The sequence below is a fragment of the Podarcis liolepis genome (assembly GCF_965112155.1).
Source record: "Podarcis liolepis genome assembly, chromosome: 18".
NCBI lineage: Eukaryota > Metazoa > Chordata > Lepidosauria > Squamata > Lacertidae > Podarcis > Podarcis liolepis.
Window position 1 is genome coordinate 10,786,587 of NC_139572.1, and position 27,087 is coordinate 10,813,673.

General features: G+C 46.7%; 1 protein-coding gene across 1 annotated transcript; it reads left to right on the forward strand.

Annotated features, from left to right (window-relative positions):
* The first annotated feature begins 603 nt into the window (after positions 1 to 603).
* TM6SF2 (transmembrane 6 superfamily member 2) lies at positions 604 to 26,721 on the forward strand. The gene is made up of 10 exons (XM_083484066.1): positions 604 to 878; positions 14,489 to 14,583; positions 14,785 to 14,882; positions 16,946 to 17,049; positions 17,386 to 17,468; positions 19,912 to 20,036; positions 21,522 to 21,623; positions 23,352 to 23,444; positions 24,364 to 24,483; positions 25,569 to 26,721. Exons 1-10 carry the CDS (start codon positions 790 to 792, stop codon positions 25,767 to 25,769), a joined length of 1,110 nt encoding a protein of 369 aa, XP_083340192.1. The 5' UTR covers positions 604 to 789; the 3' UTR covers positions 25,770 to 26,721.
* The last annotated feature ends 366 nt before the right edge of the window (positions 26,722 to 27,087 follow it).

Below are 27,087 nucleotides of genomic sequence, written 5' to 3' on the forward strand. Positions count from 1 at the left end.
CACAGGGCGAGGTCAAGAGGCAACTTCCTCCACCCCTGAGAAATCTCTGGGGGAAAGGGCCTCAGGTCAGTGACAGAGCACCGGCCGTGCATGCAGAAGGTTGAAGGTCCAGCTGCCAAGGGCATCTCTGGGTTGCGCTGAGAAAATCCCCTGAGTCTTGTCTGGGGAGCCCAGGACCTCCAGACACACTGACCAGGATTTCCCTCCAGGGAGGTCACTTTGATGCTGCAAATCCTTTTGACTTCAGCCACGCAGGCACACTCCATTGTCTCGAGACAAGCGGATGCCAATAATTCGAAACCCTGGGGACAGTTAGAAACTTGGATATATCAGCAAGGGGCTAAATAACTCCTTAAACCAAGGTTGCAGTCGCCAAAACAGAATATCTAGTTGCCATTATGTGCTTTGCCACCTGGGGCTCCCAGCGATCAGCTTGCCCAATGGTCAGGGCTGGTCATAATGCGAGCCCCAAGAAAGGACATGTGGACAGGACCACCTTAGGAGAAGCAAATGTTTTAAAAAGCTGTGTCGCCCTTTTAAAAGGTGGGTCCCTGGGTCTTGTGCAAGGCAGTCTCTCTCCTTTGACCTTTGGACTGCCAAATAGTTCCCTTTTGCCTATGGGGTGGGCTGTGTGGGAAAGCGGCTGGCGAGGCATCGCTGGAGCTGCGAGAGGAACGCCTGCGTGTCAGGCTGGCCAGCCGGCCGCTTAACCCTCCAACTTGCTTCCCAGTGCATTCCCACGACTTTGCACTCCCAGCCGGCTGAGCCGCGCGGCCCATTTTTCTTACCATGAAACCGCATCCACTCTTTTTGACCATCGCCTTGTTCCTCTTTGCCTTCCCCTTCTACCTGATGGACGGCCTGGCTGCCCTGGATAAGTGAGTATCATGTGAAGGCGTTGTTGGGGGGCGGGGGAGAAATAAGAATAACCCTGACCATTTCTGAATCTCCTGCTCTCTCTGGTGATCACCCTCACCTGACCATCTGACCCAGGCCGCTTGGGAGCAGCCAAAGCAAGCATGCAGGTAAAACATACATTCTGGGTCCTAACAACATACCCGCCAACATTTCTCCAATGAAAATAGAGGCGTCCCCTCCAATCTCCCTCCGATGAAAATGGAGACGTCAGCTTATTGGAAATTTCCCCCATTGGAGCATGGCCGTTCAAAGGGACTGTGGGGTGACTCTGCTGATTTTATTTCTTTATTGCTTTAAGAAAGGAATTCTTAGTTACGTATTAAGGCCAAGGAGGTGGTTTGGGGTTTTTGCAGGCCGATCTTGCAACTTGTCAAGAAGGCAATTTTAGTGCCATTTTGGTGCATTGTTTTACTGGACTGTCTATGCCGCTGTTTTGCTTTATTAGTTGTTAAGGACCTAAGAAAAGCCTCCTGGATGAAACCAATGACCCATCGAGTCCAGCATCCTGTTCCCACAGATGCCACAATGGGAAACCTAAATGCGCAGAGCTAGGATTTATGTTGTGGGGGTGGGCAGGGCACCCACCTGTCCGCATCTTCTGCCCGGCTCTGTCTAGCAGATTCGGAATGAAATGTTTCAGCAACTGTTGTTCCAAATTACTTTCTTTTGCTCAGAAAAATCTGTCAAAATCTTCATTCATTTGAAAACTAGGAAGTCAAATGGAGAATTAACATCAGGGAGTACCTTTCATGCAACTGGCGAGTATATTTTGCAAAATTACAAAGAACACGCCTTTTTTTTCATAATTGTTTTTTAAAGCTTTCTTGGATTTGCTGAAAACCTTTTCAGCACTTCCTTCTCAAATTCCTCCTTTTTCCCAATGCAGTTTTTCTAGTAAGCACAGCCCAGGGAGACGCTCTCCTGCCCTTGTCAACCTTAGCCAGGTCTTTGCTCTCCGCAAGGTACAGAATGACGTCTGCATGGCATAAGTGGTGCCTGGCTGAGCAAGAGAGATGCTGTAGTATCCTGAATTCTGATGTTCTGCAGAGAATAGCTTGCACATTGCAATGAAGGATGACATGATATGCTGCCTGCAAAAAGCAGGCACTGACTTTTTCTAGGGAAACGCTCGCTAGGGAGGGAGATGGTGGCATCTCAGCAAGCATTTCAATTTCAAATATTCAGATTATTTCTACTTTTAGTTAAGCTTTTTTAAAAAAATAAATAAATTCTTGCAAGCAGGATTTGAGCCCAAGAGCCCTCTCCTGTCCTGCAGCAGCTGGAATCCAGAAGCATTGCTGCCTCTGACTTTGTTTAATCCTGTGGCAGGGAGTTCCACAGTTTAACCATGGGACGCTTCTTCAATATTGCCGTCTGGAGGAATGGGCATGCTCTATAGGGCAACAACATCCCCTATTAATGCAGAGTGATTCCTTCAGCACAGGGGGTTGGGGGTCCGCTTCAACTCAACAATCCTATGATTCTACCTGAAGATTGGCAAACATAAGAGTTGGGGCGCAGATCCCCAACATTTTCAGGTGTTGCTGGAAATGTCTCCAGTTTGAAATCCCAGACCCTCCAAGTGTCCCTATTTTCCAGGGATTTACAGAAGCTGTCCCGGTTTCTGATTTGATCCTGGAATGTCCCGCTTTTCCTTAGGACGTCCCTATTTTCATCTGAGAAATGTTGGAGGGTCCGGAGTTATGCGACCCCCAAGCCAAGGAGATAAGTAACGAGACAACCTTTAGAAGGCATCTGAAGGCAACCCTGGATAGAGAATATTTTTTGATGTTTAATGTTTTAATATTTATTGGAAGCTGCCCAGAATGGCTGGGGCAACCCAGTCAGATGAGTGGGGTATAAATAATAAAATTATTGCTGTTATTAGTAGTAAATAGGACATCCCTATTTTCATTGGAGAAATGTTGGAGGGTATGTAATCCTGGAGTAGCTGCTACAGGTCAGAGCAGGCAATGCACCTATTTAAAACTGCCCTTTTCAGAAATGTGTGGATGGGGAAGAGGCGTTTAGGGAAGAAGCTGCAGCTCAGTGGTTACAGCATCTGCCTTGCACAAAGAAAACTAGGCTCAGTCCAGCTTCAGGTAGGGCTGGAAAAGACTCCTTGCTTGAAACCCTGGAGAGCTTCTGCCAGTCAGTGCAGACACTACTGAGACAGATGAACCAACAGCCATAAAGACAGCTTTCTTTGTTCCTGTTCAGTTTTGCCGGTTTATGAACAAATTCTGCATTACTTCCAATGAAACTTTCCCGCTATTGTTGCATTGACCTTGTAATAAACAAAAATATGCCCTTATTCCCTTATGGGGGACACCAGAGCCCTTACAGAGTCCTTTGTGGGTTCTCCATCAGTCAGAGAAAATAACAGAGGCCAACCAGAGAATATTGAGAAGCAAAGCAGCTAGTAAGCCTGATCTTTATTGAATTGTTGTGACTGGGTGCCCCCTTCACACGCAGGAAAGGAGGACGAACCCCGAACAAAGGTGTGTCCGCCCTTATATAGACATTTTTAATTGCCTGCCCTGGAACTCAAGACCACCCCTCCATACATCATACATACATCACAGAAGGGGTGTAACCCAAGAACACCCCCCCCCCGATACATCATACCTACATCACAGAAAAGGCAGTCTACAGCAGAAATCTGAGCGCGTTGTTTACCTCCTGTCTGGAAGGTTACCTGTTAATGCTCACTTGATTGGATACCTTGGAGAGCCTGGCCAGTCTTTTGTAATGACAAATACTTAGTTCCTGAGCCAGGTCAGGCTCACACCCTATTCATACACAGACAGGATTTGTGAAGGAAAAGACAATGGGGAGGCTTTTCCATTTTCCTTCGGCAGAGAAATAGATGAGGTCAATTTGGGAGGGACAAAATGGTTTCAGGACTTTCTGTGGGGTTTCAGACATGTGGTTTATATATGCAGTTTGATATATATATGACCTTAAATTTTTTATTTCAACCACTATGACTCCAATAGTCAGCAAATGGCATAACAACTTTTGGATGAGACTCCCCCCCCCCCCCCACTATTTCTCACATCTATTTTTCTTTTTAATGCATGCATTAATATTCCATGCCAGATTTCTCACTCCTGTTTACTAAGCGGACAATTGCCCACTTACCCCTGTTTGGCTATCAGCTTCCTAGCTGCACAGAATCATAGAATTGTAGAGTTGGAAGGGACCTCCGAGGGTCATCTAGTCCAACCCCCTGCAATGCAGGAATCTCAGCCAAAGCATCCATGGCAGATGGCCATCCAATCTCTGCCTAAAAACCTCCCAGGAAGGAGAGGCCACAAGCAGAGGAGTGGCAGGTGAAGTTTATGGAATATGTTGAATTAGCAAGTTTAGCTAGCAAAATTAGATATGAGTCAGTCTTTAAGGAGGATCGGAAAATGTTTGTAGGCAATATTTTTTTAAAAAAACATTGTAAATATGCTAAAATGCTAACAGGTTTGGAGTAAGGACAGCAGTAATCGAGATACTGAGAAAAAAGTTGGAGGAAAGAAGGCATGGTATAATTACAATACGCAGCAGTAATAGAGAAATTGAGGAAACCGGGGGGGGGGGGTGTGAGGGAAGTTGATTTTTGGAAAATCAATTACAGTGGTACCTCGGGTTAAGAACTTAATTCGTTCTGGAGGTCCGTTCTTAACCTGAAACTGTTCTTAAGCCGAGGTACCACTTTAGCTAATGGGGCCTCCCGCTGCACGATTTCTGTTCTCACCCTGAAGCAAAGTTCTTAACCCGAGGTCCTATTTCTGGGTTAGCAGAGTCTGTAACCTGAAGCGTCTGTAACCTGAAGCATCTTTAACCCGAGGTACCACTGTAATTAAACAAACAAACAACTGTCAAACTGCTGCAGAGAACATATTTACTGCAGTTTTCCCCTACTATTTTAGTAAGGGGAATTTGCAAACACCCCCCCCCCGCCCCGCTTGGCCTGGCCTGGCAGCTGCCGAGCTCGTGTCCTAAAGGCTCTGCTGGCTGGCGCCTGATGCACTCTGGACAGGCGGCCGAACTTTGATCTTTTCCCTGCGCTATCTGGGAAACAGGGACTTGCTATCTGGCCCAGCAGCCTGGTGAATCACAGCTAGGCTTACCCTTGAGCGGGGATGGGCAGGTTGGTGACATGCAAGCAGCCTTCCTATTAGCCACATCAGCTAATAAATAGCTTACAAGGTTGTTGTTTTTAAAGGAATACAGTAAATTGAAACCCCAAGTTCAGGTGCAATCTATCTCTAAATATCCATTAGATAGATAGATAGATAGATAGATAGATAGATAGATAGATAGATAGATATTCAAGTAGTATAAATAATAGTAAAGGTGAAGGACTGCTGGATGGTTCACAGACAGCTTTCTGGTCATGTGGCCAGCATGACTAAACTGCTTCTGGCGCACCGTGATGAGTGCCAGAGCGCATGGAAACGCTGTTTACCTTCCTGCCAGAGTGGTACCTATTTATCTACTTGTGTAGCACCCTGCTTGTGGTTAACGCTTAGCTGGAATGAAATATTCAACGCAGCAATAGAGAAATTAAAATAATTATTTATTTGTCAGACAAATAAATGAGAGGCACAGTGGTATATGGTTACCAAGCTCTGGCCTGGCTCCTGCCATTATGGCCAGCCCTTATATTCCCTTAATCCAGCCCCCTTTGCTCCTCCTGTGGCTGCCTCTGTCCAATCAGCCTAGTTGGATTTCCTATTGGCTGATTGCTATATCCAATCCTAAAAGATACACCCATATCCTCCTGTCCTTATATGGAGGACAAACAGCTATATATTGTTACATCTATAAATGACAAATAAGTAGTAATATATCTTACATGTGTCTCAACAAGGAATCTTAATTACCAGCTCACCTCTTGCCCTCCTTGCCCTATTGCCTTCTAAAACAAATGGTTAATCTTAAATTTTTATCTTAAACATATGTCAAGGATCTTGAGTTTCACATCAACATTGAAAGATCTACTTCATTTAAAGGTTTCTAAACAAATGTCTGACAGCTAATATATCAGGACTGCTCGGATGGCGTCTTCTTGTCTGGCAGGGGGCTGGGCTCAATGGCCCCTGTGGTCTATTCCAACTCTAGGACTCTATGATTCTATGAAATAAGAATCTAACATCTAAATTTGTTACTTTCTAAATCCTTTGCATAGTTACATTTAAACCAATATATTTAAGCTAATATATTTCATACATTATCATAGGTAACCTTTTAAAAGAATAAAGCTTCTCAAAGTAGAAAGGAAGGAACTCAGTAAAAAACAGTTTTTAAAGAAACCTCTTTAGTTTACACCCCCCCCTTTCACCCTCCTTTCCAGCCTCAAAATAAAATAGGAAGAAGCTTCTTCTTCCCCAGCCAAACCAGTTTCCTAAAAATGCTCTCTTTTTCTGTCAGCTAGATGTTTTTTCTCCCATTTGCCTCTGGCCTTAGAAAATACAGCTCAAGGTTTAAGAGAGGCCCATGGTATCATTTTACTATTTGCCCATTCCTAATTATGTTTATCTCTGCCTTTGTTATCTTCTGTAACATGTAGGGTCAATGTCCTTACTCAGTCTGTAATTTCAGCTTTTACGACTTTGAGAATTGTTTTCTGCTATAAATCAAGGGGGGGGGGCCTTGTCTTAGGAGAATGGCCAAGGTTTTCTCTGCCTGGCATGAAACATTTGAAAATCTAAGCCCATTTAATTTAGGAACCTGATCAAGATATAAGCCAATATAAGTCTTGATTAAATATGCAGTCTATATTCAGATGCCACATTCCCCCCTTTCAAGCTCAAGGACCTTCATCCCAAGTGTCCTTGATAGCTTGACCTTCATCATATTCCTGAGGTAAAGCTCTGTATAGGGCCATGATATGAGGTAGAGTTTCATTTGAAACCATCTTGCTAATTGTACTTCTAAAACATGAGATGATACATGGCATCATACATAAAACCATTACCACTACTGTCAAGAAAAACAAGCAAGACAATAGTATCCCTTTGAGTCCTGTGACATTAGGTAACCAATTGGTGAGCCATCCCATATCCCATCCTTCCCATGTTTGTACTGGGACATGTGCTATATTCTCCATCTTTGTGGCCAACACACGGATTGCCTCACCATTATCAGAAATGTTAAAGCAACAGGCATTCCCTGTCAAGTTCAAGACTCCACATAGGCCTCCCTGCTTGGCAAGTACATAATCCATTCCCATTTTCAGCTGCAAAATGGCGGCTCTACTTTCATCCAACTGTTGTGCAATAAGTCTCAAACTCCGGGCCGTTGCATTGGTTACAAGTTCCACTACTGCTTGCAATCGAATTATTCTGTTTAGATTATAAATAGGATCCCGTGCCCCTTGTATGAGCTCACCAGGATTCCAGGAGGCAGGATCATAATAGGCTATAATGCGCTCTGGTGGCCAATCATCAGTACCGCTCCAACTTTGGGTACTTCCTCCTGCTATATGAGAAATATCAGCGTTTCTTCGTGTTCGCTTGGCCAAATTAGTGGGCATAATCCACATTGGTGGCAATACCCATCCCAGGAAACAAGTCCCACTCCATTTGGAGGGGAGTTTCTTGTATGCCCATTCTCCACATATCCACCACAACCATCGTGTCTGAGGTCTTTGGTACGTGGAGTACAGAAGGCGAAATAGCAAAAGAGGTAGAGAGTTCACAGTGCAGTATGTTAGATTGCCTTTTTCTGTCACAGTTATGTTCCATACCACTTTCCATGCATGAATAAAAGGAGGTGCACAGGGCAAGGCATCCCGAGTTCGATAGGTAGTATCGTGTGCCCAGGTATTCTTAATATTATCCCAAGTATAGTGACAATGAGAAGAGCCTATCATGGTAGAATCAGCTGCATCTGATGATTTATGTACACAGAATTCCCCTTGTACAGGTATAACTCGTAATGGTTTAGTTGAGTTCCATCCGGGGAAATTCTGTACTTCTGTTTGGTGTGGTATTTCGCTTACCATACCAATGGCATCTAATGGTATCGGTAATAAGGGCATACCTCCCTCTGAATCATCTGGCCCAAGAGAGCAAACAAGGCAATTGGTCCTATTTGCAACATTGGCTACCATTTCAGCTAAACCTACCCACATATTGTGGTCATGGCTGAATCCATATTTAGTCAATTTGGCCAGATTCAAGGACCCTTCCCCTTCCCAAGGGATCAGGATTAATAATAGAATCATGTTGATGTCTAGCATATGCATTCCTTCCACAAAAGATTACCTTATAGTGATAGCAAATAAATATTAGTCCCAATATAATTCCCCCAGTGACAGAAATGGGGAACCACCAAGACCAAAACATATATCCCGAGGATCAACAATGAGTAATACCTCTGATAATTGTTCCACAAGGGGGTGGGCAGTCAATTAATTGTATAAGAGAATCTGTCCTTTCCACAATCGCTGGTTCAGATGCTCCTCAAGCTTCAGGCGTGCGCAGGTCAGCCAGCTTCCAGGTTGTGGCTGCAGCAGGCCGGTCGTCTAATGTTGCCCGTGACCTAGCCCGTTCCCGGTAGGGCTAGATGCAGGGGTTTTTGGAGAGAGTCAGTTTTAAAGGATTAGAGGGGTCACCTTTGCACGTCCAACTGCCTTCGGACTTCTTCAAACGAGAGTGATGAATCCAGGGGGTCACCTCAGCTACCTTCACCGCTGTTGGAGTAGAGAGCAAGACGGTGTAAGGTCCACGCCACTTAGGTGCAAGTGGATCACGTTTCCACTCTTTCACCCATATGCCATGCCAGCCTGGAGCTGATGAATCGGCTTGGCAATGCTGCACGGCGTGCGCTCGAGGACCCACCTGTTAAGATAAAAAAACAAACAAACACGGGAGAGAGACAAAAACACGGGAGAGAGATTGCACTTGTCCCTGTGTCACATGGTCTCCTATTTGTTTGAGGTCAGTTGGAATATCCTGAACAAAGGAGGGCGGTCTCCCATACAGGAGCTCAAAAGGTGACAACTTAAGTCTTTTTGTGGGTGCACACCGAACACAACAGTGTTATGGGTAACACATCACTGCTGTGGCTAGCATCACCATCTTTTCCTTCTGCCACTTCTTCTTCTCTTGTTTCTCAGCCTCATCCCTATTCCGATAAACTCGGCGTGCAATGGCCATAATTTGGCTCATCAGCATCCCTTCCCATCCTTCTGATTTCTGAATTTTCTTACGAATGTCAGAAGCGCACTGGGCCACAAATGTAGCAGTAATCATTCTGCTGTTTTCAGGGGCTTCAGGGTCAAAAGGAGTCCATATACGATAGGCTTCTTGCAGCCTCTCTAAAAAGTCTCCTGGACTCTCATTTGGTTTCTGTTCTACTTCTGAGACTTTAGACATATTAGTGGGCTTCTGGCATGCCCTGCGGATACCTTGCACAAGCGTCTGGCGGTAGGTGGTAAGTCTGGCCAGGTGAATTACATTGTTTGGATCCCAATTAGGATCTTCCAAGGGAAAGTTGTCTTGGAGATGACGGTCAATATTAAAAATATTTCCCACTCTGGCCTGCTCACGCAAATATATCTGTGCCTTTTCAATTATGTCTCTCCTTTCCTCAGTGGTGAACAGAGTATTCAGAAGCTGGCGACAATCTGTCCAAGTAGGACTATGAGTATTTACTATTGAAGTCACCAAGTCCATCATAGCCTGAGGTTTTTCTGCAAAAGATGGGGTGTGTGTTTTCCAATTCATCAGATCTGTAGTCGTGAATGGAATATATTGCAGGGTCGAAGTTCGAGGTGGCCTTGGTCCAGGTAGCCCGTTAACCAGCACAGGCTCCTCAAGTGCATCAAATACTCTTCTAAGAGGGGCTACTACATGATCTTTCTCTTCGCTTTGCTCTAGGGGCCTCAAATCATAGGGGATGGTATTTGTCCCAAGGCGTTCTTTTAGCAGCTTTATACGCCTGGCTGTATTGCTTGCTGACCGATTAAGGTCTCCCTGTAACTTCTGTAATAATTCTCTAGGACTTGGATGTACAGGAGTTTGGGGTAGGCAATCAGTTGTTTCACTAAAAGAGACTGTAGATGGAGTTCTACTGGGACTCACAGATGGAATAACCACTTCTGCTTGGGCTTTATTATAGGCCTCCAATGCCTCCTGAAGATATTTATCATAATCTATCAAGGAATCAAGTTCTGTGACTCCAGCCCCATTATTCATTCCACTTTCTTGCCTTGGGGTTACAACTGGTGGAGGGTTTGGATTAGGCTCCCTTCGATGTGGAGCATAAGGTGGAGGTGGAAGCAGCTCTTCCTCTGGTCCCTCAAAAATGGGTTTGAGTTTATTTGGCAAGATTCCTTTTCTAGCTTCGGCTTTTACAGCCAATAATTTGCATCGTTGGACTTTGCATTCCCTTATCCATGGAGGATTTTTATTTAATGTGCTCAGCCAGGAATCTATATATGAAAATTGTTCTGGGCACCCTCCAATTTCTTTGGCGATGTTGGACCAAAGTTTGCTTACTAAATTTATATCAAAGGTTCCTTGAGATGGCCATTCAGTATTTTGCTTCGGCCACTCTAATTCACATAACGTTCTCAGGCGCTCTGGCGTCATTTTGACTCCATATGCCCCTGAGAAGGCTTTCTTAAAATTATTTAACATACATTCAAGAGGTGTATTTCCCCCCTTTGAACCCCCAACTCCCATTGTATGGCCCTGTGAAGTATCCACTCAGTCACTCACACACACGCTTCGTGGATTTCCTTGCCCAGATGGAGTCGCCTCACTGGGAACCGAAGTACTACCCACTCCACACTCAGGTCAGCTACAGATTGCTCTGTACTTTCTCACACATACAATGCGCTGGATACTTCACCACACACTACCTCCCAACTTCCCTTTTCCCCCACCAGATCACCATCTGATATATCCAACCACCTAGCGTACTCAGTTCCCACTTACTGAGACGCAGAAGTTTGATCAAGACTTCTCTTCCTCCCAATTAATTGGAGGGCCAAAAATCCCTTTGTGCACTTACCCCTGGTTGGTTCCGTTTCCCCCCGGTCCGTCGCCGCCAGTGAGCAGGGTATCAGACAGACGAGACTTCTGCGTTCCCCCTGGAAAAATTTACCAGTGCGCGCTGGGTAAGCAGTTTAGAGATCCTCTCTCTTGTACCCTGCTCAGTAGAGCGAAGGGGCTGCGTTCCAGCAGACCACTTATCCGAGTCACGGCACCATAAAATGTAGCACCCTGCTTGTGGTTAACGCTTAGCTGGAATGAAATATTCAACGCAGCAATAGAGAAATTAAAATAATTATTTATTTGTCAGACAAATAAATGAGAGGCACAGTGGTATATGGTTACCAAGCTCTGGCCTGGCTCCTGCCATTATGGCCAGCCCTTATATTCCCTTAATCCAGCCCCCTTTGCTCCTCCTGTGGCTGCCTCTGTCCAATCAGCCTAGTTGGATTTCCTATTGGCTGATTGCTATATCCAATCCTAAAAGATACACCCATATCCTCCTGTCCTTATATGGAGGACAAACAGCTATATATTGTTACATCTATAAATGACAAATAAGTAGTAATATATCTTACATGTGTCTCAACAAGGAATCTTAATTACCAGCTCACCTCTTGCCCTCCTTGCCCTATTGCCTTCTAAAACAAATGGTTAATCTTAAATTTTTATCTTAAACATATGTCAAGGATCTTGAGTTTCACATCAACATTGAAAGATCTACTTCATTTAAAGGTTTCTAAACAAATGTCTGACAGCTAATATATCAGGACTGCTCGGATGGCGTCTTCTTGTCTGGCAGGGGGCTGGGCTCAATGGCCCCTGTGGTCTATTCCAACTCTAGGACTCTATGATTCTATGAAATAAGAATCTAACATCTAAATTTGTTACTTTCTAAATCCTTTGCATAGTTACATTTAAACCAATATATTTAAGCTAATATATTTCATACATTATCATAGGTAACCTTTTAAAAGAATAAAGCTTCTCAAAGTAGAAAGGAAGGAACTCAGTAAAAAACAGTTTTTAAAGAAACCTCTTTAGTTTACACCCCCCCTTTCACCCTCCTTTCCAGCCTCAAAATAAAATAGGAAGAAGCTTCTTCTTCCCCAGCCAAACCAGTTTCCTAAAAATGCTCTCTTTTTCTGTCAGCTAGATGTTTTTTCTCCCATTTGCCTCTGGCCTTAGAAAATACAGCTCAAGGTTTAAGAGAGGCCCATGGTATCATTTTACTATTTGCCCATTCCTAATTATGTTTATCTCTGCCTTTGTTATCTTCTGTAACATGTAGGGTCAATGTCCTTACTCAGTCTGTAATTTCAGCTTTTACGACTTTGAGAATTGTTTTCTGCTATAAATCAAGGGGGGGGCCCTTGTCTTAGGAGAATGGCCAAGGTTTTCTCTGCCTGGCATGAAACATTTGAAAATCTAAGCCCATTTAATTTAGGAACCTGATCAAGATATAAGCCAATATAAGTCTTGATTAAATATGCAGTCTATATTCAGATGCCACACTTGCACTGGCATGCTTTCGAACTGCTAGAGTGGCATAAGCTGGGACCGAGCAATGGGAGCTCACCCTGTCGTGGGGATTCAAACCTCCGACCTTCTGATCAGCAAGCCCAAGAGGCTCAGTGGTTTAGACCACAGCGCCACCATGTCCTATAAGTAATGGAGGATAGCTCAGTCAGTTGAGCACTTTTAATCTCAGGGTTGTGGGTTAGAGCACCACATTGGGCAAAATATTCCCGCGTTGCCGGGGGTTGGACTAGATGACCCTCGGGGTCCCTTCCAACTCTGCAGTTCTACGATTCTATATACCACTCAATCACACACAAACATATTTCACAGAATCATATAACTGTGGAGTTTCCTAAGGAAAAGTGGGACATTCTGGGATCAAATCAGAAACTGGGATGCCTTCTGTAAAGCCAGGACTGTCCTTGGAAAACAGGGGCACTTGAAGGGTCTGAGCGTCCTGGGCTCCATGTAATTCAGCCCTTTGTTCATGAAGACCAGAATCCTGCTATCCTCTTCCAGGGAAGGGACCCTAATCCAAGCGTGGAGTTTTATCGCTTCTGCATCTGCTGAAAGAGCCCTTTTAAAAAATCTGAACCGGGATAGATCTTCTTCCTCCGTGATCCACTTGTCCTCTGCTAGCTTCCACTGCAGGCAGCGATTGATCTGGAAAGACCCCCTGTGCAGCTCTGCGGATGCTGAGTGGCACTTTTTCTAGAGCCATATATATATATATATATATATATATATATATATATATATATATATATATATATATATATATAAAATCTGCTGCAAGGAGGTTTCTGAGTTTGGTCTGGATCTGCATTGCAGCTGTGTGGCTGATGCACAGTGGCTGCTTCTGAGCTACCTCTCTCTCTCACACACACAGAGAGAAAACCACCTTTCAATTTGCAGCTCAGGGGCTCCTCCCTACCCCTTCCCAGCTGACATCTGCAGGTGCTGGAGCTGCAGGTTTGCAGAGGAAAAGGGGTTTTTGTGTGACCTGAATGTCAATTCGGGTTTTGGACCAGGGTTGCAGCAGAACAGCTCCTGTGCATGCAGAAGGCTGCAGCCTTGATCTCCAGCCTTGATCTGCACACAGACTTTCTGCCTGGAAGCCTGGAAAACTATGGCCCTTCCTCAAACCCAAAGTGAGGTTCTAGTCCTCAGGGTTTGGAACAAAGAGCCGAAATGACACCCTCTAACATTCCTCAGATGAAAGCGGGGGTGCTTCCCCCTCCCCGTGCAACTGACCCTCCTCGCCCCGCAAGGTTTTGTTGTTCCCCACCCCACAGAGCACTCCCTACCAGAAGGAAGGTGCTCTATTAGGACACACAACACACAACCTCCACCCTCCTGAGAAAAGCTCTTAATCCCAGTTTTATCTTATTTTATTTTTCAGTAGCTTGCCAAAAAGAAAAGCACAAACCAATGAATAAATTTGATAAGAGGGCAAGATTAGGTGTGGACTCACAAAACATTTTCATGGCCTCCAACATTTCTCTGATGAAAATAGGGAAATACTATATACTACTACTACTAATTAATAATAATAGTCATAATAATAATAATAATAGTTTATTACCTTTAGAAGACATCAGAATGCAGCCCCCATATAGGGAAGCTGTTTCAATGTTTAATGTTTTATTTTTGTTTTTATATATGCTGCAAGCTGCCCAGAGCGGTTGGAGCAAGCCAGGCAGATTGGGGGGGGGGTATTAAAATTGTTGTTGTTAAAGAGGCCATCTCCATCCCTAGAGAAATGTTGGAGGGTATGCTGTCGATGTCTCCTAGCCAGGACGGCTGTGCTCTGCCTCCCCCCAGTTGTTGGCAGCATGCTTCCGAATCGAGGCCAGGATGCTAGACTAGGTGGGCCCTGTGGGCTTGATCCAGCAGGATGACTCTTACGTTAAAGTAGCAGGATGTCTGGGCATATGAAGAAATGGTCAAGCCACGCACAACCAAACGTGTTGCTTCTTTTTCATTGTTTTTAACTTTGGATCCATCCTTGTTTTCTCCTCCCCCTTTCACCTTCTCCTCGCTTGCAGCCCCTCGGCCATCGCAGTGACTGCCTTCGGGATCCTCTTATTCCTGTTTGCTCTGGTTTACTCCGCAAGTGACTCTGAGGATGCCCTCTTCTATGGTAAGTCTCTCCTCTCTTTGGGCATCTTCATGCCTGCCCCCCCTCCTTTCCCTGCTTCTCTTTCTCTCTGTGTGTGTTTAGTGTATGTGTGGAAACAGCTGACCACCTGGGCACCTTTAAAAAAAATGTCGCTATCCCTCATGAAACTCAAAAGTGCATTCAGTGGAAAACACAAATATTTATTTCCCCATATCCCTGCAGTGTTCGTTGTACTTTCCTTCGTGTCAGGAATCAGCGCCGTCATTGTTCTGGAAGAAGATGGCTACATAAGCAACTTCCTGGAAGGCTACACGAGACAGGCAAGTCCTCGCAGGCAGGAGTGCAACCGGGAGGGCGTGGAGGGTGTGCGACCCATATCAGATGCTTCAAACCTTGGTCTGAGTGGTGGGTGGTTTTATCACATAAAACCTTTCAGCCAGGTTTCCTTTCAGCCAGGCCCCCGAAGACACAAGACCTTTTGAGAGAAGGGGGTACATCCGTACCTTTCTACAGCTTGGCCATAGGTAGTGACACCATTAACAGCCAGTGCTCAAAATTAGCTAGGCACTCTTTGCACCTATTGGCCACCTGTGACCAAGTGAGGACACCTGGGTGCCAGGATGGCACCTGATGTCTTCACCATGTGGAGGTGCAGGCCTGGGAATCATTGGATCCGGACTGGTTGTGCAAATAATAATATTAACAACAACAACAACAACAACAACAACAACAACAACAACAACAACAACAACAACAACATATTTATACCCCACCACTCTGGGCGGCTTCCAACAAAATATTAAAATACAGTGGTCTGTCAAACATTAAAAGCTTCCCTGAAGAGGGCTGCCTGCAGATGTCTTCTAAAAGTCTGGGAGTTGTTGTTCTCTTTGACATCTGATGGGAGGGCGTTCCACAGGGCGGGCGCCACCACCGAAAAGGCCCTCTGCCTTGTTCCCTGTAACCTCACTTCTCGCAGGGAGGGAACCGCCAGAAGGCCCTCAGACCTGGACCTCAGAATAATGGGGGTGGAGATGCTCCTTCAGGTATCCTGGACCGAGGCCATTTAGGGCTTTAAAGGTCAGCACCAACACTTTGAATTTTGCTCAGAAACATTCTGGGAGCCAATGTAGGTCTTTCATGTAGCAAGACATTCTGTAGAATTCTCTCCATTATATTTTATTTGCACAGTCAGAATGAATTTCTGGAAACAAAATGCTTTTTCTGAGCAGGGAACAGTGTTCTAGTTAATTGTTGTCTCTTGTCTTCGCTTACCCCACCCCGCCAGGAACTACAAAGTTTACTCACAACATAAGTCTTGCCAGGATTCAGGAAATACAGTGACGAAAATCAGGCAGGCAATAAAGATTACAAATATCCATAGCCCAGTTCAAAATGGAGGAGAGCAAACATATATCATCCGCCATCGCAGGTAGGAAAAAAAGAGTTTACAGCGACAGGAAGGAAGAGATAGGGATCAACAAATTGTCTTTTTCTTGCCACCAAGTTTGGGGGTATGACATCACAGAGCTCCCTCCACGCAGGTTCTGAAACTCCATTTGTGACTGTCTATGCATTTGTGATTTTGTCTGCACATCCTCCGGCACAAACGTCCGTTCCCATAGCAGGGGTGAGGTGCCTCCAATGTCGCTAGACTCCAACTCCCATCACCCACAACCCGGCATGGCCAGGGATGACGAGAGCAGGAGTCCAGCCATACCCAGAGGGCCCTTGGCTTGCCCCTTCTCTGCCCTATGGCAACAAATCGCAGGTACTTGGCCCAGCTATTTTCTATAGCAAAGCTGAGCATGGCACATTGGACACTGAAAAAACATCTCTTCTATTCTCTGGACCCCAAGCCCACAGCCATAGAGTCGCTGCTTCGGAAATGTGCCATGAGGCCATTCGGTCCACCCCCAACCCTTTAGCAATCCCTTAGTTCAGGGAGGACTCATATCTCAGCGGCAGAGCACTGCTTTGCATGTAGAAGGTCACAGGCATCTCTAGGTAGGGCAGTAAGATTCTAGTCCTCAGCATTTTGAATAAAGAACCAATTCAAATAGGCCGCTGCCTTGAGCCAAGTCAGACCATTGATCCATCCAACTCAGTGCTGCCTACACTGGCTGGCAGCATCTCTTCAAGTTTTCAGATGGGGATTTAGGTACCATTTCCTCAGCCACAGCTGGAAATGCCAGGAACTAACCTGTTCTTGTGTGTGTGTGTGTGTGTGTGTGTGTGTGTGTGTGTGTCACGCAAAAGCTGCTTTTTGGCCGCAGAGTCACAGCTTTTAATTTCTGGGGGACATGCAGACGTTGAAATGGATGGTTGAAGGACGGGACGGGTCTCGGGCTGTGACTGACGTCTTGGTTTCTGCTTCCTATAGGGTGAGCCATACCTAAGCACAGCTCACGGTATGATGAACTGCTATTGGGCCGCCACCACCCACTTTGCCCTCCAGCTGGCCATGATTGCAGCCATCACTCAAAGGTGAGACAGGTCTGTTGTCATAAACTTGTAGAGCTGGAAGGAATATCAAGGGTCATCTGTTTAAAAACCTCCAACAAAAAAGAGTCCAGAGGTTGTCCGTTCTGCTGGGGATTTTGCAGAACCTTTGTAAAGGTGTCAGGCAGAAATCCAACTGGTAGTGCTTTGTGGACTCCCTGGGTTTTTACAGGTCCTGGAGCTGTTTGGAGGCATAAAAACTCCCTCTGGGACAGAGGGGGGAGGATTTTTCAGGCCTGGGGTGAGGAGTGGGGGAATAGACCCATTATATTTGGTGGGGCTGAGTAGGCAAGCTGTGTTGACTCTCTGTTTGCTCTCCAGAAAGAGTTTCCGGAACCTGGGGCTCTACTGGGTCGGATCCCTCACCATGAACTTTGCCGTCTACCTGCTGGGGAATGTGGTTGGTGAGTTGCTCCCTGGCAAACGCTTGCCTTTCGAATGAAATCTTCCCTTTCGAATGAAAAATGGGAAGAGCAGGAGTTTTGTTCTCCTTATCTCAGCTTTGGCTGAGATTTTGGCACTGCAGGGGGTTGTAGTAGATGACCCTTGGGTCCCTTCCAACCATACGATCCTATGCTTCTCTTAGGGATTTGTCCAGACTGCTGGGTGGGATTTCTGACACACTGCAACAAGCTGCCTTTCTTCTGAGCCAGACCACGTGGTCCACCCAAACCAGTATCGTCCACACTGGCTGGCAGCATCAGCTCGCCAGGGGTTCAGGCAGAGAATACCTTTCTTTCCCAGTCCTTCTTTGTGCAAAGCAGGTCCTTTACCTCTGAGCAATTGCCCTTTCGCATAGCTGTCAACTTACAGATTTGAAAATAAGGGACCAGCAGCCTTGAAAATAAGGGACCAGCAACCAAAATAAGGGGCCTACAGCCTCACCTCTTCCAGGCACTCCAGTCTTCCTGCCCTCCTGCAGTCTGGTCAAACTCATGCTGGTAGCTTCGAGAACACTGTCCAACCAACTTTGTAACCAGAGGTTCAACTGAATAGAATCTGAATCACATGCACCACAAGGCCTATGCAGCCTCAACTTAAGATGGCTCCCCGGCCTGGCTTTGCACTGCAAAGTTTGCAGCAGCACGTGCAACAAAATGGCGTCCAGCATTCAAAACCCCCCTCCGCTTGCATTAACTAGCCACACACAAGGCATGCAAGCTCCACCCCCCAGTCGTTCTTAGACTCCTTATTGGGTGAGCAACGCAGCCAAGCAACACAGTTGGAGCCTCCCTCCTCCCTGGCCGGCAGGGAGGAAGGGAGAGGAGCTGCTTCCTTTGAAATTTAAGGGACATCATTTAAGGGACATTTAAAGGACATCCATCAATAAGGGACAGCAGCGGGACATGGCGCTGGAATAAGGGGCTGTCCCTTCAAATAAGGGACACTTGACAGCTATGCCCTTTCGTTTTATGGAAAAATAAACCAAGGGTCTAGTCCTCATGGTCTTGAATGAAGGTCTAGTTTCAACAGAAAGCTGCCTTATAATGAGACAGACCGCTGGCCCATCTAGCAAAGTATTGCCAACACGGGCTGGCAGCAACAGCTCTCTGAGGCTCAAGAGAGGGAGTAGTGACACAGCCCGCACTGGAAAGGCCAGGGATGGGACCTGGGACCTGTTGCATTCCTGCATTGCGGAGGGTTGGACTAGATGACCCTGGGGTCCCTTCCAGCTCTGTGATTCTATGCATGCGAAGCAGGTGCTCTGATCATTGAGCTAAAGCCTGAGATTGGTGGCGCAGGGCCTGGAGGTGTCCTAAGGTGGCCACCTCTCTCTCTCTCTCTCTTTTAAAGATACATGCATGTTCTTTTCTTTTCTTAATAGTAATTTTGTATTAGTTTTTTTACAAAATGGTCAAGAAGGCAGTTTCTGCAGAAGGAAGTGAGGGGCAGGTGGGGCTTGTCCACCTGGGAAGGGAGCCCATTTAGAAGAAGGGAAACTTCTGCTGCCTTGTGGGACATCTTTGGAAGAAGAGAAGACTAAGGAGTGAAGCCTACAAAAAATCCAGTGTGGAGACCCTAAGGTGGCAAACTCATCCATTCCCTCCACCTCAGCCAAGGGCTGCAGGGTTTGGAGTCCTGCAATCGCTGGAGTGTGGGGGGCAGATGATTCCACCATCCACGTTCTAATAAAGTCCCTCAGGAGAACTGGGCTGACTGGCGTCCCCAAGATTTGACTTTGTGGCTTAGGGCCCTTGTATTTACGGGACCGCCTCTCCTGGTCTGCCTCGCAGAGGACCTTAAGGTTGATGAATAACCATAGTTTAGAGGTCCCAGGCCCTAAGGCAGTCAGATTATCCTCCACCAAGGCCAGTGCCTTCTCAGTGATGGCTCCGACCTGGTGGAATGCTCTGTCCCAGGAGACCAGAGCCCTGCAGGATTTAACCTCCTTCTGTCGGGCCTGTAAGACAGAGCTATTCTGCCTGGCATTTCATTTGAATTCAGCCTGATCTTTTATTCCCCTTCTCTTCCTTCCATCTCCCCTTTTTATGAAGATTCCCCACTCTGAGACCCCACAGCTAATTCTCCCCTGGTCTCCTCGCTGGCCCAAATAGGACCAATTCAGCCAGCTAGCCCTGGTGACTATCTAATGCTTATTAGATGGATTTCCCCTAAATTGATATCTGAACTTTGACTTTTATTGTTATTCATGTTTTTATACTGTATTTTATGCTGCTTTTACAATTAAGCGTTTTAAATTTGTTGTTAGCTGCCCTGAGCCCGGTTTTTGAACCGGGAAGGGCGGGGTATAAATAAATTATTATTATTATTATTATTATTATTATTATTATTATTATTATTATTATTAACTTGTGGGTGGACTGAGACCAATCCTTGCTTTCCCAGGGAAATACGGTTCTGAGATCCGTCCGGACTTCTTCCTCAACATCCATTTGCTCCTCGCCCTCATCTGGGCTGCCTCCAGGATCTTTGCCCAGCCCAAGACGTTGTCCCTCGAGACGGCCGATAAGGTAACGGAAGAAAGCGCCTTCTAAGCCAAAGCATCCTGTCTCTGACAGCTAGAAACCCCCCAGCCCAGGAAGGCCCCAGAGGCACCAACGTTCTTGTCCCTCCAGCATTTGGTAGGAGGTAGACTGCCCTTTTGAGTGGAGGTTCTTCTTAGCTGCCCTAAACCACTGTCAGAAGAGCCTCCTTGGATCAGAGCAAAGGTCTGCTCCGTCCAGAATCTCCTTCCCAGTTGATCTCCCCAGTGGTTCCTCTCTAGCCACCGGCTTTCTTTCTTTTTAAATCACACATCAGGAGATTTAAGTACCGCTTTCAGCAGGACAGCTCAGTCGGTTAGAGCCTGGGGTGCCGATAACACAAAAGTTGCAAGTTCAGTCCCCGTATGATTCCATGATTTTATGGTGGTCAAAGCAATCTACGGTCAGAATAAAACAATAATGTTATCAGAAACACACACACCCTGCAAAAAAACCCCCACAACAACAGCGATGGAAAGGATTTGAAAATAAGAATAACTAAAGCCGACTATCAGTTTAAAAGGAAAGACGTTGAGACATCTGGATAGGCTAGCCTAAATGAAAAACAGGAAAAAAGCTTCTAGCAGGAGCCAATCAGCCAGGAGTTCCAAAGTTCGGTGCAGTCACACCCAAATGATCACGGTCACCCTGTGATGGTGGCAGTTCTGCAGATTGAAGTGGTTGAAGGAGCCAGCATGACGTGAGGTGATGTCATTTCTCATTTCCTCATTTTCCATCAGCAAAACAACCCCTTTCCGCAAGTGGTTGAGGGTTTTTATTTGCTTATTTGAACTTGGCCCGGTAGCAAATTGTCAACCAGTGAAGATCTCTGAGCACAGAAGTGACATTCAGATGGCGTCTCACTCCTGTCAGCAATCTTGATGCAGCATTCTGCACCAACTGTGGGTTCCAGCTCAAGCGCTAGGAAATTTATTATTATTATTATTTATTATTATTCTCCACCCATCTGGCCGGGTTTCCACTCTGGGCAGCTTCCAGCACATATAAAAACATAATAAGACATCAAACATAAAAAACTTCCTGAAACAGAGAAGCCCCACATGTGGGGCAAGATAGACCGCGAATGTCCGCAGAAGATACACTCAGTTACTACGGCAAATGTGTGCCCCGTAGGCTTATCTAAGGGCCTATAAGGAACTGCCTTGGTGGCTCAGACTGCCCAGCGCAGTGCCCTGTTTCCGACAGAGGACAGCAAAATCCCCAGAGCCGCTCAGACCGCCACGTCTGAGTTTCATAATTAATAATAATAATAATAATTTTATTATTTATACCCCGCTCATCTGGCTGGGTTTCCCCAGCTACTCCTGGTTTATAGGCTCATGCCACATGAATCAAACGCACCATCGACTCAAGACCCACAGGGGGTTGGACTAGATGGCCTCTGGGGTCCCTTCCAGCTCAACAGTTGTATAATTCTGTCAGCTTACTTTCCTTTTTTCTCCTTTGGGGAAGGTTTCGGAAGAGCAGCGCAAAAGCCTCCTGCAGCGCCCCCTGGACTTGGTGCTGGTGGGCTTCTTCCTTTTCGACATCAGCTTCACTCTGTTCCGGGGACTGGTGAGCATATGGTTATCTTCTGGAGGCAGCATTGCTCAGGGGTTAGAGTATCTGCTCTGCAGGCAGAATGTCCCAGTTTGGTCCCCTCCAGGTTGGTGGTGGGGGTGGAGGGTGCAATTCCCTGCTTGAAAACCTGGAGACCCGCTGCCAAGTCAGTGAGACAGATGCCCAAACAGAATTCATGAGGACTAGAACCATCTTTTTTAAAAAATATCATTTTTTTGGCCAAATCTATTTCATTAAATTTCCAGAAATTCCACATGTGCATTCCAATACAGAACAGGTTCTTCTTTTGCTTGGTCAACGTCCCCTTCCATTTTCCAGGGCGTTTTTATTTCTCCCCCTTGCTGGACCCTGTCTTCTCTCCATTGCATTATGACAATAATTCAATAATCTCTCATTCATTCTGTTACTCATAGTTCAAATCCTGCTTGTGAATTCATCATACAGTCATATTTCTTTAAATAGTCCGAAAAAGGCTTCCATTCTTACATAAAGCAATCATCCTTAAGTTCTCTCCTTTTAGCTATTAGCTTTGCCGATTCAGCCTAGTCCACCACTTCACTAATCCTTCTTCTTTTTTCCATTTTTATGCATAGGGAAAATATGCTGCTGTTGACATACATAAGCAGCATAATCTTCTTTCCCTATAATCCCTAGGAGAAGAGCTTGATTTTTGAAAATATATAATCACTTTAAACATCTTTTTTATCTCATCACATATCATTTCCTCAAATTTCCTTGCTTTATAAAACAAAACCCAAATCCTTATCAGTTCTGCTGTTTCATTGTCGTGCCCCCCACCATGGCACAACTTTGACAGGGTTGTGGGGTGGGTGGGCAACCCACCTGACAATTGCCCATCATTGTAGCCATAGGCTCGCCTGTGGCAGCCAGCCAGGAGTTAGGTGCTTGGGAGTCATAGCGCACAGGGCTTCGCTGGCTGGCCGCTGGCTGAGTGACCAAGCTCCCCACGAGAAGCTGGCTCTCTCTACCTTGCGCCAACTTCGTCCCCCCAATAAAATATTTGAGGGGGCTGGGACCCTCCATAGTTAATGCACACTGCCATTCAAATGGTGTCCATGCACCAGAACATGTGATCGATTATGTGGGGGTGGGCCCCCCAATATTTTATCCAAGCTGGAACCCCTGCCCTAATGTCCCATAAGTAAGACAGGTGGTGTGGCTTTAGAGGGGGAGAAATGTCCTTGTGGTCCAAACTGGGACCCATGCTAGGCCAGATTTGGCCTGAGGGCCGGAGGCTGCCCACCCCTCCTCTCATTAAGTAAAGGTAAAGGGACCCCTGACTGTTAGGTCCAGTCGCGGACGACTCTGGGGTTGCGGCGCTCATCTCACTTTATTGGCCGAGGGAGCCGGTGTTCAGCTTCCGGGTCATGTGGCCAGCATGACTAAGCCGCTTCTGGCGAACCAGAGCAGCGCACGGAAACGCTGTTTACCTTCCCGCTGGAGCGGTACCTATTTATCTACTTGCACTTTGACGTGCTTTCGAACTGCTAGGTTGGCAGGAGCAGGGACCGAGCAACGGGAGCTCACCCCGTTGCGGGGATTCGAACCGCTGACCTTCTGATCTGCAATCCCTAGGCTCTGTGGCTTAGACCACAGCGCCACCCGCGTTCCTCCTCCTCCCATTAGTGCTCCTAATTTCTCCTGATAAAAAACCCCAACGAAATCCGCCCTCCATCCTCTTTGACCTGATCTTGCCTCCAGGTTGTTCTGGACTGCAAGGCGGACGTCTGCTTTGACTACATCAACCAGCAGGAGCCGTACCTGCGCGACCCGGTGGCTTATCCCAAAATCCAGGTGAGCAGAGCCTCTTGTTCTTCTGCAGGGGGAAAGGGAGCGTCGGTGGAGAGAGAAACGTTTTCCTCCCTCTCTCGTAGCACCAGAACTCACAGAAGCCCATACCCTCCGACATTTCTCTGATGAAAATAGGGACGTCCTAAGGGAAATCAGGACATTCTGGGATCAAATCACAAATTTCTTGTGGAAGAAATTGGGACCCGTGCTTGGCCAACTGTTAGTCCTGAGCACTGCTTTGATCCACTGCACACCTCAATCTGCGTCACTGAGTGAAAGGAAGAGGTGGTTGCTCCCAGGCAACTTTGGAACTCCCGGCCTGGGGCAGCCGGACTGGCTCTCTCCTTGCTGTCCTTCCATCGGCAGGCAAAGCTTTTCTATTCCCGCAGGTCTGCGTTTTAAAGAAAGGGCTTTTTGATAGTGCTGTTTTTATTATGTGCATTTTATGATTTAAAAAAAAAAAATCTGTCAGAGTTTAATTACATTTGACTCTTTTACATGTTTTAAGCTTTCTGTATTTTTATCTGTGGCTGTTTTGATTTGTGCCAGCCGTCCTGGCTGCAGGAAAGGCCGAATAGGAATAAGTATAAATATAACAACAACAACAACAACAGCAGCGCCAAGCTCTGATAACGCCAAGGTTGCAGGTTCGATCCCCGTCTGGGACAGCTGCCTGTTCCTGCATTGCAGGGGGTTGGACTGGATGACCCTCAGGGTCCCTTCCAACTCTGACTCTGTGATTCTAACAACAAGCCTTTGTAAGCACACTGTTTGTCATTTAAAAAACCAAAAAACTTGGCCTGCTTTTTGTCCTTGTGTCTCAAAGGCAGTCAAGAGTTTCTGCGGTCGCCTTGAGATTCGACCGAACTCTGACTGCCGCTCTGCTCTGCCTCCTGACTCTCCTGCCTGCCCTTCTTCCCAGATGCTCGTCTTCCTGTTCTACGGCCTGCCATATTTCTGCCTCTGCCTTTACGGCTTGCTCACCCCGGGAAGCTCATGGATGCCCGACTGGGCCCTGATCTCCGCTGGCGCCATTGCCCAGGTAACGTGGACATGTATGGACTGCAGCAGGGGCTAAGGAGCTTTCTTCTGCTTTGTCACAGGACACCAGTTCCAGTTTTTGGATTTCCACAGGGTATTCCAAGCTGAGGGATGCGAGGGCCGCACTCCGTTCTGGGCAGCTTTGCGGGGGGCCACATCCCAATGGTGGGCGGGGCCATGACCAAATGTGGGCGGAGCAACACAGGCCAGGTTTCTCTGTGCAGAACAAGCTGGTTCCCAGACCGCCTTGCACACAGCCCTCTCTGCCCTCCTTCCCGGCATGCTCAGATTTCATGGGTGAAAATGTTCAAGGAGGGTGGGAAACAGGGCTGGTAGGTGTGGCTTGAGAGAGTGGGTGTGGCTTAATAGAGTCTGGTGGAATCTACACACACATAAAAACCCCCTGTGAAAATGCTTTTTAAAAAAATGATTTGAGAAATATGCTAAATTTGCTGTAGCTCACCATCGCCATCTAGTGTCACACTTGAATACTGCACTTTAAAAAATGTAAAGGACCCCTGATAGTTAAGTCCAGTCATGACTAAGACTCTGGGGTTGCGGCGCTCATCTCGTTTTACTGGCCGAGGGAGCCGACATTTTGTTTGCAGACAGTTTTTCTGGGTCATGTGGCCAGCATGACTAAGCCGCTTCTGGCGAAACCAGAGCAGTGCACGGAAACGCCATTTACCTTCCCGCCGGAGCGCTACCTATTTATCTACTTGCACTTTGACGTGCTTTCGAACTGCTAGGTTGGCAGGAGCAAGGACCGAGGAACGGGAGCTCACCCCGTCGCGGGGATTCGAACCGCCGACCTTCTGATCGACAAGCCCTAGGCTCTGTGGTTTAGCCACCCACTTTACATCACACTTAAAACATTTTATTTGCAGCTGTATAGCTGAGTCCTGTGTGCGGTTTGTGGAGAGGGGTGTGGCTTAAGAGAGAGGGTGTGGCTTGGGGAGGGGTGGGACCTGCCTTCAGATGTCTTCTAAAGATTGCCTAGTGACTTATCCCTACCCTCCAACATTTCTCTGGTGAAGATAAGGACGTCCTAACAGCCCTCCTCTCTCTGTCTGTTCCTCCTTCCAGGCCCAGTTCTCTCATATTGGCTCTTCGCTCCACCAGCACACCCCGTTTCCTTACCGCACCCCCGAAAGTGCCTGGTGGCTGGTCACCCTTTTCAACCTTGCCTACGCCGTGGGGCCTCACCTTTTGGTGTACCGCTGTCTTCGCAATCCGGCCTTCTTCTCCCCGGTGGTCTCGCAAGACGACATCAAGAAGAAGCAATGAGGCAGGGGAGCCGGGGGTCGCCACCCTCCACTGTCCAGCCACAAGCCAGATCGCATTGTGCAAAGCCAAAAAACCACAAACCCTGCTCACCAGTTTGCCTGTGGGTTTTTTGTTTTTTAATATCTCTGTGGCTTCAGGTCCACTCAGGGGTTCTCCTGAAGCTCCCAGCAGCAGCTGCCTTGTCTACTCAGTGCTAGCACACTTCACAGAATTGTCAAGGTGGAAGGGACCTCTCAGGGCCATCTAGTCCAACCCCCTGCAACGCAGGAATCTCAGCTGAAGGATCCCTGGCAGGCAGCCACCCAACCAACCTCTGCTTAAAAACCTCCAAGGAAAGAGACTCCATCACCCCATCACCTCCCATTCCACGGTTGAACAGCTCTTGCCATCAGAAAGTTGGAGTCCCCTTTCTTAGTGTTTGAATCCGCTGGTTCGGGTCCTGCCCAGACTAGCCAGCCAGGGCATCATCGCCAGGTGCAAACATCGCCAGGTATCTGGACAGAAAGGAGATGAGCCACTCTCTCAAATTTCAGCTGTAGACTGCCTCTTTCTGTGGCACTTGTGTGATGCTCTTCGGTGGTCTTTGGCTAAGGGGTTGGGCAGTTTCTAAAACCTTTAAAAGCTCTTATGCGCCCTTGTTCTGCGCCCTCACCTCCTTGCAAGGTGGGAGACGGGGGAAAATAAAGATCTTCCTTGCTTTCCTTTTCCAGTTCCTGCCTCCACTCACTTTCCTCTGACTGATAACAGATTTAGGAAGACACTGGATCCCTTGATGGAGAGATGGGCTGCAAAAACTAACCCTGACTTTTTCATAGAACAATGCTGACTTGTAAACGAAAGGTGTTGTTGCACAAGATAGAAGTGGAAACCTAGAATTGGAACGGACATGGGGACACTCACATATGTCATTGTTTACAAAATAAAAACATTTATAGAAGGTTTTTGAACTGCTTGCTTCTTGTTCGGTGTGTGTTTGTGTCTCCTCACCCCAACAACAACAACAACAAAAATTCTTGAGGTTTCCAGTGTCCCCAAACCACTGTGGTATTCTTTTAACTTGATGCCTTTGAAATCTGGTGTTATAACCAGTGCTTTTTCGGGGGGAGGGGGGGGACTCATCATGATATTTGTTTGTTTGTTTGTTTATCGTGGGCCCAGTCGCAGTGCCGCTGCCAACCAAGCAGTGGCTAAATGTAAGATGTGATTAATAAACTCAGGCAAACTGATGTGGATTAGAAACCACCACAACTTTATTGATTACAGATATAGGTGGGTTTTGGTCTCAGGCATTGGGTGTTCCAGCCCCCCAGACCAAAAA

What these genes read in the sequence shown, in the direction of transcription:
- TM6SF2 (XM_083484066.1), top strand. Translation starts at nt 790, where the DNA reads ATGAAACCGCATCCACTCTTTTTGACCATCGCCTTGTTCCTCTTTGCC. An exon ending in TGGAAGGCTACACGAGACAG is followed by an intron (nt 14,883 to 16,945) that starts GCAAGTCCTCGC and finishes TGCTTCCTATAG; the next exon opens with GGTGAGCCATACCTAAGCAC. An exon ending in ATTGCAGCCATCACTCAAAG is followed by an intron (nt 17,050 to 17,385) that starts GTGAGACAGGTC and finishes TTTGCTCTCCAG; the next exon opens with AAAGAGTTTCCGGAACCTGG.